General features: G+C 47.6%; 1 protein-coding gene across 1 annotated transcript in view; it reads left to right on the forward strand.

The window, feature by feature from the left end:
- The window catches only part of THEM4 (thioesterase superfamily member 4), a 28042-nt gene that overhangs the window by 11517 nt on the left and 4669 nt on the right, over positions 1-11856 (forward strand). The window contains exons 3-4 of the mRNA XM_045295635.1: positions 3918-4077; positions 4728-4838. Of these exons, the coding sequence (XP_045151570.1) occupies positions 3918-4077; positions 4728-4838 (271 nt within the window). The remainder of the gene's footprint in view (positions 1-3917; positions 4078-4727; positions 4839-11856) is intronic.

Below are 11856 nucleotides of genomic sequence, written 5' to 3' on the forward strand. Positions count from 1 at the left end.
GCTCGCCTTTACTGTTTCACCTTGGTGTGGTGGGGTCAGATCGGGCACAATTCCCGCACTGTGTCTCCAGTGTTGTTCCCCGTAGGGATATGGGTCAATGAGGGATGTCTTGTCTTGTAGTGGGACGGGCCATATGGTCCTCTCTGTGCATTGGCTGCTCTGAGCAGGGATATTGTCCTCAAGGCTTGGTGGGCTAGGATGTGCTTCATCTATCTTCCTCCCCCTTCATTTGCTCCTGTGTGCTCTGATCAGACATGTCCCTCTCCCTGAGCTGTAGCTTCAGTGCTGTCCTCTGAAGTAAATTATTCTGGGGGAAGGGGAGGCTGGCCACATAGTTGGGATTGGGGCCAGCCCCTCAGAGAGTTGCTGTTATTCAAATGAAGGAAATCACTAGGAATTTACATATCTTGACTAGTTCCATTCTCACACATTGGCATATCACACAATTATCTGAATGTTCTTGTCCCATGACAGTCCGGCTTCTGCTCTAACAGCACTCTGAGAGGTCTTCCCATAAGCTACCACTGGCCTGAGGACCAAATTGCTTAGACATTTTCAGCCCTTTCTTTGCTGGATCTCCCTATTGATCTCATCTCCCTGAAATTTTCTTCTTCCTTGGCTTTTCTTAACCTCTCTGACCAATCTTCCTTTTGCCCTTCTTCCATTTGCGCCTTAAATGTTTCGTTGGGTTCCATTCCCACTTGAATTTGCTTATTCTCTCATCCAACCTACCTACTTCCTCTTTACTAAAACTGGATCCTCTGAGAAACAGACGGTGTTTGAGGTCCTCCTTGCTGTCCAAATCATTACTTCCCCTCTTCTTAGGTCACTGCCCCTGTCCCGCCCCACCCCTTTGAGGTTTATACCATCTGATTTTATCACCCTCCTCCCTTTCCGGTTGCTGTCAACTAGCAAAGACTCACTTATATGTTGAGTGTTTTAACTCCCATTGAACTGTCTTCCCCTTCGACCCAACTCCATTCACCTTTGTCACAACTCCAGCAAACCACACTGTGGCTCCTCATTTGCCCCCTCTTGACCTATGAGCTTTTCTTTTGCCCCACCCCAGCCACACACGCCCATGGAGATCTTGAACCTTAGTGCCTTCAGAACCTGCACAACCTTCACAGCCACAGATTTAGACTTCCTGTTGTGTGTCTGATGATCATCTTCCATCCTTCCAGCTCACTTGCCTAAAGGTCCTTCAGCAACAATCCTTGGACCTCATTAAGACTTCAATCTGTGGGTTTCCTTTTATCCCATATTGCTCTTCTATCTGAAATTCTAGCCCGCTGACTGAGAACCCCTATCTCAGATAAATCCAACGAATGGCCATCTCTTCTTTGCCCAGGCCCTCGTGGAACAGAACCGCTGCTCTGTGGAGTGTTTGGGCCTGACCGAGTGTAAAGTGTGACAGTGGTCTTCTAGCTCATCTCCCGCCTCCGCTCTCACCCCCCTCCCATCTCTCCCTGTACTCAGATGGCGCAGTGACTTAATGTAAATCTGACGTGCCACCCCCTTGTTAGCTTCACTGCCAGTCCATGTCTCTAAAGACTGGTGCTGCTCAGAGTTTCGTGTGAACATGAAGCTCCCAGGAATCGTGTTAAAATGCAGGTGCTACTTAGTAGGTCAGGAGGGGGAGCCTGAGATCCACATTCCTAGCAAGCTTCTGGATAAAGCTGATGCCACTGGTCCAGGGATTACTACCGTCTACACAGCAAGTCGCTGTGTTGCAATAAAACTTTAAATGCATTCACGGAGTAAGTGGTTTAAGGTCTGGGCCCTGCGTCCTCCTTGAGCCCCATTGGTCCCCTTTAACTTGGCCTTTTACTTTCCAGCAACACAGAACTGCAGAGAGAGTCCCTTAGCTTACCTTCACTGAGTTATTTCCTCCCCTCTAACTCTGTTCTCTCTGCCCTCTTTGACAGAAACGTCCATTTTTCCACTTCCCACTTCTAAGACCTGTTGGACCTTTTTTCATGCAAATAATAAAAGAACCTGCCAGTTCTTCAAAGGTCCTGTTGAGCCCGTTCCCAAGGCACGGGGCTGGTCCCCTCTGCCCCACAGTGTCCTCTGCCCTCCAGTGTCGCCAACTGCTTTGTCATCGGTTTCCACCCTCCAGACTTGAAGCTCCTGAAGGATTGAGGTCTTTTTTTTTTTTCTTGTCTTTTTTTTTGATTGAGGTCTTTTTTAATACACTTTTTTTTTCTCTCTTACAATAGTGTTTTCAATAATAGTGTTCTGGGATACATAAGACTTCGTTTTTTACAGAAAATTTGTGTGATTCTGCAATAATAGGTTTCTCAAATGGTTCAATGTAGAATAGAATGATGTAAGTTTTTTTGTTTCTGTACAAAAAAAATCAAGTCTTGTTTCTGTGGCTGGACAATGCTGTCCTTTTTTCCCAATGAGAACTGCAATTATTGTACAGTATTAGCCTGTAGAAAAATGTTTTCTTCTTTTCTTTTTGAACTGTATCTTTAAAAATAAAAACCACTTCATTAGCATATAATCCACTTACCATACAATCCAGTAGTTTAATTGTATCAAGAAGAGATGTACAATCATTACCACACGCAATTTTAGGACGTTTTCCTCTTTCTTATACTCCTTGTTATTAGCTCCCCATTGCCGCCTCCCTCTCCCCCATCACACCTCTATGAAACCATTAATCCAATTGTTACCTCTGTAGGTTTGTCTGTAGCTTTGTACTTACTGATTTGTAGTTGGTTTATCTGTTTTAAGTCTCTCGGGTCCGTTCCCCAAAGACTGGAAGCTCCTTAAGGACCAAATTCTTTTTTAATGCACTTTTGAATTCCCCAGTACCTAACACAATACCCAGTGATTAGTCAGTAAACAGCTGTTGAATTCATGAATACCTCTAGAAAAGACAAATGTGCTCTAAGTTTGCGAACACAATTTAAAGTCTGCTCACAACAGCGAATTCTTCTATAGTACTTACCATGTGCCAGAGACGTTTTATTTTGAGTTGCGTGAAGGCTTACAGAGCAAGTCCACTCTTAATGCGATCATTCAGACACCCTTTGTCAGGGCATTGATTGCTGTCCCGTGATGGACCATCACTTAGCCCACTTCCTCCCTGTTTCCCATCTCCCTTCCTCTGCTTTCCGAACGAACCTTCTGAACCACAGGTTCCCAGACTTATTTGGCCTACCACCCCCTTTTCAGAAAAACATTTACTCAGTGCCCCCTTGGCAATTAAAAACTTTTGTGCTATCTCAGGCCCATAAGCCATGGTAAAGTGTAGGTATATGCTTTCATCGTTCCCCTCGATCATTCCAGCCCTCCCTAGGCCAGATGGCAGTCTCACCCACTTTGGGAAACCCGGTTCTGAGTGCTGTCCTCGGGTAAGTCCTGTCCTTTGGCCCTAACCCGGTTACTTATGCTGAGACCTGCATGTTGTTCCTGTTCCCGTTACAGAGCTAGCTGCTGTTTGGCTGAACATGGATTGAGCCGTGGTGTTGAGTGCATTTCCAGAGGCCAGTCTCTGTCCAACCAAATAACCCTGGTCATTTTTCAGACTTTGAGTTTTGAGCCACATTTTTCTCCCACCCTACCCAGGACCTTCAAGGTGGTCCCTCTGGAGCAGCTGCTGGTGGTGGCCAGGCACCATCTAGTTCTTCTGGTCCCAGGGTTTCGGAGACGCTTGTCTGTGTGGCCCATGAGTCCACTGGACTGACTGTTGCCATGCATTTTTGAGCTTCTTCGCTCTTCTTTTCTCTGGCGTTGGCCTTTCCGAGTCCCCTCCGTTCTGCACCCGGTTGACAGGTTGACATTTTACACACTGATCCACCGGCCTGTGATTTTTTAGCAGGTGCAGCTACTTGCTTCTGTTACAGCATTTCTCCACAACCTGCCGCTCCGTGCTGCATGCTAACCATGTCATTTCCCTGCAGGTGCAGTGGTTAGGGAAGAAGACCTGCTAGAGCAGGCCAGGCTCTTCACCAGAAGCTTTGAGGATGGCCTGGGCTTTGAATATGTGATGTTCTACAACGATCATGAAAAAAGAATCGTTTGTTTGTTTCAAGGAGGTCCTTACCTGCAAGGACCACCTGGGTAAGCAGGATGGCCTAGAAATGGGGGGGTCTGCAGTCCTTTGGTCTCATAGCGCCCGCTCTCCACGTCCTGGAACCACCATGGAGGAAGAAAGTGGGGGTGGAGATGTATGATTCTTGACAGGGAAAGATGGTCATAACATATTGCTCAAAGGCAGAAGGATAGGCCATTGGGCACTAGAGTGTCACTTGAGGGGATCCCATTAAAATGTTAACAGTCACTAGATAGCAGAATCATGAGCCTTACAGCGTTTACATGTTTTTGTTTTTATTCATTCTTTTGTCATCTGCTATCTGCAGTTCCTAAATGTTATATTAAGGAATGTGTATCATATACATTTGTTGGCTTAATAAAAGCAGAATATAAGTTTTCAAGATTACATTTCAGCTTTGTGCTTGCTTGGGCTCTGATTTTTAAGTTCCAGGTTCATTACAAATGCTTAAGACTACACTGTAATACTAGGAACAAAGTGTATTCTGACATATGGTGTTCTGTGAGATCGGTACACTGAATGAGCACAGGCTGAGTGGGTCTTTCCTAAGTAAAGGTGTGGAGATGGATAATTTTTGTATGCATGTGAGCACGCAAAAGAGACTGACTCTCTGTTATCAGAACTTCTAAAGACATTATTTCCCTCCTCTTGTAACTAGATTTATGCACGGAGGGGCCATTTCAACCCTGATTGATGCTACACTGGGTATGAATGCAATGATAGTTGGGGGACTTATCATGACTGGCAATCTCAACATCAACTTCCGAAGGTAAATGCATAAGGACTCTTTTTTTTTTTAAGCGTTATATTGGCACTTCATCCACATATCATACAATTTGATAGTTCAATCTTATCAAGAACTGTTGTACCATCCTTATTACCACAATCAATTTTCGAACATTTTCTTCTTCTCATAGGAACTCTTGCTTCTCTGTAGGTGTCACAGGTCAGGTTCTCCAGCAGCAGACCTGGATTTGATTGTGAAGGGAACACTCCCAGGGGACACTCCTAAGGGAGTAGGGGAAGCCGGCCCGGGAAGGGGGTTAGAAAGCCACCGCTGAGCTCTCAGAGTCCTGCAGAGGGTAACTCCAGCCCAGTGGGGCTGGGGTCCTCTGAAATGAGATCTGCACCTCAGAAATATCCGGCACCAAGCAAGGGAGCGGGGCTCTCCACACTCTCTCACAGCATACAGGCCACTTAGCCCATGCCGTGGGGCCGAATCGGACTCTTACCAACCCTCGCTAGGGTCACTGGGGTATAGGTGTAAATCTTTACAGGTGCACACAGCCTTGTCTTGCTCCCAGGGAGTGCGTAATGGGTTTGAACCCTGCAGTCGGGCCAAAAATTCCCGGGCACTTCTAACTCTGTGATCAGGGCAGAGCACCCACATCCAGTCTAAGGGTTTTATGTAACTTCACACAGACAAATAACAAGGCAGTTGGGTGAGTTATCTAAGTCCCAAGCAACATAAGCCACATGAGACTTTCCAGGATGAGGACTCAGCCGTCTGTTCTGACTGGGCCCCACAAATGGCCACCTCACAGAGTGTTGACAGCTGAAAGCCGGGACTATTGTTGATGAAAGGTGCGCCGCACATAACAAGAACAGACTGCTTGCAGAACACAAACATGGACCAGCAGCGACAGATTGAGGTAAACCGGCTCCTCCACCCCACTGAACAATACAGCAGATGAACTTACTCAGGTCTCTGAAAGGACCCACTCACCCTTCCCACATTACCCAGGGTAGGGTGTTGTGGGCTGCTAACTAAAAGTTCGGTGGTTCAAACCTACTAGCGGCTGCAGAAGGACAGTGAGGCTTTGTGCTCCCATAAGGAACCATTGCACTCTGTCCTCTATAGAGTCACTGGTGGGGGGGGGCAGCTTGGAGGTCACATCTGACCTCTAGCTACACAAGGGAGAAGGAGACTCCAACTGCACATAAACCCAAGCCGGTTGCCTCAAGGCCGAGCTCAGAGAAGCCGCCACCATTCCTCCCTGACCGACTTTTTTGCTGGCTTCCAGAATTCATTGCAATGGCTACACAGACAATACTCACAATTGTGAGAGTTGATTAGGGAAGTTAGCGGTTACCCCAAGTCAGGCTTATTAAGTAAGGATACCATCATTGGTCCCAGCAGCTCCTCTCCTGAGTCAGCAGCCAAGTCTCTCTCTGATCCTTAGCCTCTCAGCCACGTGGTCCCTGGCCTCTGCCTCCAGGCATCAGGAAGACCACCTTGCCGCTCCACCTCACTGTCTCATGTTCTCAGCAGCACAGTCCCTCTGCTCAGCCTTGGCCTGGCTCCCTTGCTCTGACCCATGGTCTCTGGGGCCCCCAGTCTCCACCTCTGCCACTTCAGGCAGGGATCTCAAACGTGATCCAACAGTGGCTCTTCCTTGTCCCGAAAATTCTCTTTGTTCTTGCTTCTGAGATAGCTCACTGTTAGCCAGGGGTGTGGCAACCCATACTGACCCATGGGCTCTCTCAGTGTCTCACACATTATTTGCATAGTCCCAGCCAGTCATTTGATGTGAGTTACAGAGACAAGGAGAGAAGAGCCCTGCTTCACGTTCTCACCTGTGTCCACATCTATAGCCACACCATTGTGCCCATAGGTGATCAATGACTCAGTCTTACTTTGGTTCTGCTATGCTGACCACATCCAAAGTTTTCCCATCATGAAAAATAACTGGCCTTTGTAAAGCACACTTTGTTCACGTCCTCCTGCCTGAACACCCCCCAGGGAACATTTGTCTCTATGTATGTATCGATGCTTGTCTGCTTATAAAAGAAGGACCACCTTACATGTGATAAAATGGTTCTCACCACCCTTTATGATTGTGTAGTATTCCATTGTGTGTATTACCACGCTTTGCTTAGCGTGCATCTGCTTAGGGACACTTTGGTTGTTGTCAGTAGCTCCACCCGTAACCCACTACGCACGCCCTAAGGGCTCCGTGTCCACATTGATTGATTCTTGTGCAGGCATCAGTGAACATGAGAGAGAGAGGGCACGACGAGTTGGAATCGCCGCATGGCAGTGGGTATCCAGGGTCGTTCTGTGTCGTGGGTGGGCACAGGGTGGATCAGATGCCCGCAGGCATCTTGCTCTCCCTCAGCATGGACGGTGTTAGGTCAGGCCAGGGTGGCACAGCTATGTTTGTTCTCTTCGGCTGAGTCTGTCCCCCCGCCCCCGACTAACGACCCACTCTCAACCAGCAGCTGTTGGACAACCCTGGCTAGTGCCAGGGGACAGGGGCCCCTAGACAGTGTATGCCCTTGCCTCTGCTGGCAGCCTCTCCTCCTTCCACACGGGCCTCCTCCTGGCCCCCTCTGGACAGGCTTTCTCTCACCCTCTTGGCATTAGCATGGCCACACAGCCGCTTACTCTGCTCAACCATCGGCCCACATGGGCCCCAACTTGACAGGGCACACAGGTCCACCAGTAGTCACTTGCCTGGAGGCACCTCGCTCTGTGCCATGTGCTGACTGCCCACCCCGACCTCCCTGATGCTCTCTTTGCCACTGGTTCCCTTCTGGCCCTCTCACCACTGCCTTTGCCAATGGGCCCTTTCTGGGCCTCTTCTGTCTTATCAGCTCAGTGCTGCAGCCCTTGACCCATCATGCAGCTCTTCTGTTTGCGTCAAGGGAGGCTCTCCACACGGGGGGCTCAGGTCCAGTGGACACAGGTGCTCCTCTCCAGGCTCTGGTTGACCAGGAGGCTCCAAAACAATCTTCTGTGAAACTGGCTTCTGAGAGAATTGTAGGTTCTTAAACTGACCAGGTCTACGGGGTGGTTTGTTTATGTGGATAGCCAGCCTACCAACTCACTTGGCAGATTGCGGGCAGGCCCATAATTTTGAAAGACTGGCAAGACCAGAGTCAGGTAGGCCATGTAAGAAAACCCATTGTATCCCACCAAACTAACACCAGACCCACTGCCATCTAGTCGATTTTGACTCCTAAGGACCCTCCAGGACAGAGTAGACCAGACAGCTGATCTTTGGATAAGCAATTCTATAGCAATTCTAAATCTGTAAGTACCTGATAAAATAGTACCACAGAGGACAGTCAAGTTGATAGAACCATAGAGAGAAATGGACTCATCCACTTTTACAGATTCCAACACCTTGTTTTCAATTACTGATAGGTCAAGCTGACCCCCAAAATTTTTTAAAAAGTGGAAATTTAATAAATGAACAAAATAATAAGCACCACGTATTGGACATATGTAGACCCCTACCTCCAGTAATTTGAGGAAAATATACTTTTATCCCAAGTAGACAGAACATTTATAAAAATTGATTGCATACTGGACAATAAAGAATATCTGGCTACTGTGAATGAATCAGAGTCTTACAGGGCATGTTCTCCGGCCACATTAAATTAGAAGTCAAAATTAAGGGGATTTTTTAAAATCATTTTTTAGGGGCTCATACAACTCTTATCACAATCCATACATCAGTTGTGTAAAGCACATTTGTACATTCATTGCCCTCATCATTCTCAAAACATCTGCTCTCCACCCAAACCCCTGGCATCAGCTCCTCATTTTTTCCTCTCCCTCCCCGCTCCCCACTCCCTCATGAGCCCTTGATAATTTACAAATTATTATTTTGTCATGTCTTGCCCTGTCTGACGTCTCCCTTCACCCACTTTTCTGTTGTCCATCCCCCAGGGAGGAGGTTATATGTAGATCCTTGTAATCATTCCCCCTTTCCAACCGACCCTCCCTCCACTCTCCCAGTATCACCACTCTCACCACTGGTCCTGAAGGGCTCATCCGCCCTGGATTCCCTGTGTTTCCAGTTCCTATCTGTACCAGTGTACATCCTCTGATCTAGCCAGATTTTTAAGGTAAAATTGGGATCATGATAGTGGGTGGGGAGGAAGCATTTAGGAACTAGAGGAATCACGAGGGGATTCTTTTTTAAATCCATAGTAAATTAGTAACAGTCCCCACATTGTACAAGCTGAAACCAATGGACTTTTTGTTCACCCTGTAGTCCTGTGAAATCCCTGGTCAGGGAGGGGCTTGTTCCCAAGAAGGGATGCTGAGACCCAGGTCCGTTCATTGTGGCTCCACTAGCCTCAGGCTCCGATGCCTTTCTCTACGTGTGACGACAAGAAACAGAACAGTTGCTGTTTCAACAGTTTTCACATGTGCAGTTTGCATTGTGTTCTTGATCCAGTTATTCAAGATTTATTGGCTTTCTTTTGCTCAATGTTGGTGACATCTTTTTGGGAAGGTTTCCATGTTACCTGTTTTTAGATTTACTGAAGCTCTTCGTACTATTCTCAATGTTTTCATCTCTCCCAAATCTACAGTTATGTCTATTTTGGTTCCAATAGTATTCATCTGAGGGGGCTTCAAAAAGTTGGTGGAAAATGGGCTTTTCAAATATCGGAATTTCCCGCACAAAGTTCTAGAAACTCTCTCACAAGTTCTTGCTCATTTTCCTTCATCTGTCTTGTCAGAGTACTTCACCTCTTCAGAGAGCCAACTTTGGGGCCTTTGATAAGTCTCTCTCTGTTTTCTCTTTTATTTTAAAACTTGCTCTTTATTATCACGTCTGTCCCTAATACAAGCCAACATACGTTGTCTAGGAAAACTAGGTTAAGGAAAATTATCTGAAGCCTGTTTTTTTATGTTGCGCGAATCTGTACCTAATCTATGAGTCATATTCAGAAAAGTATACTCTACACACATAGTATCCTCTACCCTGTGTTTTGTGTTTTCTGAGATCCTTTCTCTTAGCCTCTCTATTAATCAGGACTTTTTCCTGGCAAGGAATAGGATTCTTAGTTCCATGTGTTAGCCTGGGTTGTCTAGAGAAACAAATCCAGGGACACTCATCTATGTATAAGAAAGAGCTTTATCTCAAGAAATAATTACCTGTGAAGAGGGCATCCCAACCCAATTCCATCTCAAGGCCATAAGTCCAATGCTAGTCTGCGAGTCCCTCTTCAGACTCGTCTGGCTGCAGGCCAGTGACGCAGGAGCAGGAAGATCACAGGCTCGTGGGTGCAGAGTTGTGTGGATCCTAGGTTAGGAACCGGAATGGGGCCACCTGTGGAGGCAGGCAGAGTCCCAGCAGGCAGGAAGGCAAAGTGGCAGAGAGGGAGGCTCCAGCTTTCCTTCTTTATAAGAAGGTCACACCCCCAAAGAGGCATCATCAGACTGTGGCCTGATTGACAGGTTGTATTCCACCCCTACACTTGCATACATCTTCAATTTGACATGAAATCATCTAATGACCACACTGAGACTAGCCTAAGAGCCCTGTTGGCATAGTGGGGTAACTCTTGTGCTGTTAACCCCAATAGCAGCAGTTCAAAACCACCAGGCACTGCTCGGGAGAAAGAGGAGGCTCTCTACTCCGGCTTTCTGTTCCCATAAAGAGTTAGTCTGGGAAACCCACCGTGGCAGTTCTACCCTGTGTGTCAGAACGGACACAGTGGCAGTGAGCTAGTGGTCTTTGTGGTTGAGAGGTCAGGCATGACCGGGTGCAGATGCCCAAAGACGCAAGGTAGTCATCTGTGTCTCCCCCATGCTTTCCTCTCTGTCGCCTCATCCCCGGGCACAGTGGCCCTCAGCCCGGCTGGTGCCTTGCAAGGGTGGCAACCTCAGCAGAAAAAGCACTGAACCCTGAAAATCCATCAAGAGTCCCAAGATTGACTCTGGTCAGAGGGTAGAGTCAACTCAAGTCAACCCACATGGGCTCAGAATGGGGCAAGGGGCTTCTCCAAAGGAAGGGGTGTGTTGTGCATCCGTGAGAGAGAGAGGTGAGCAGTGGGAGATGGCTACAGGAAGGGCGCAATGTCGGTAGGAAAGTAAGATGCTGGGCAGGGAAGGCCACCCGATGTCCCAGGACCTTAACCAATCTTGAATTTGGCTCGTTAAAAGAACAAAGCCGGAGCGTCCAATCTTGAGACTCAGGAAAGGGTGCTGGGCATCGGCTAAGATCCTAAGAGCAGACACAAGGAGGACAATCACGGTGATTGGTTGCTTCCCGCCTGCAGTTGCTTCCTCATCCACATGGTGGTGCTGTCGGAACGTGAAACGCACCGCCCTGCGCTACCTGGTCTGCATCAGGCTGCCAACTGACATTTCACTCCAAAGAGACATTTTAATCTGCCTTCAGGATTCCCAGTGGTGACTGGAGCCATTAGTCACATGTAGCTATTTAAATTGAAGTAAGATTAGTTAAGTTTCTGTTTCTCATTCATGTGCTCAGTAGCCATGAGTGGCTGCCTTATTGGCCAGCTCAGATCTAGAACTTTCCTGCCATAGAAAGTTCTGTGAGAGAGCACCAGCTAGCATGTTAAGCTGTTATCGCCAGTTGCTCCAAAGGGGATTGGTGAGGATTGCTTGTTACGACTGGAACCATCCTGTGGCCCTGTTTATACATCTTTAAAAGATTGCCGCTCCCTTCAGACTTTGCTCTGGTTCTCCAGAGAGACTCGGGCACCCGGAGCTGAAGTTGCTGGCAGTCTCTTTGAGCCTAATGCAGCAAGGCAGTCTGGTGCCTCTGCCCAGGAGCCGTGAGAGGTTGGCTGTGTCGGCATCCTAAGGAATGTTCATCTAAGGACATCAGCACCCTCTAATATCAAGTGTCATGGATTTGTACCCTTTGTCATGCACTGTATTCTCTCTCAGTGTCACCGAAAAGTGATAAAAACTGATTGTTTTGGGGGGCTGGCCCCAGTCCCAAATACTAAGTGAATGCCTCCCCTGCCCCCCGAGAAGAATTTATTTCAAAGGACGGCACTGAATCCGCAGCTCC

This window comes from Echinops telfairi, unplaced genomic scaffold (genome assembly GCF_000313985.2).
Source record: "Echinops telfairi isolate 266 unplaced genomic scaffold, ASM31398v2 ScPeMD7_5805;HRSCAF=6673, whole genome shotgun sequence".
Classification (NCBI taxonomy): domain Eukaryota; kingdom Metazoa; phylum Chordata; class Mammalia; order Afrosoricida; family Tenrecidae; genus Echinops; species Echinops telfairi.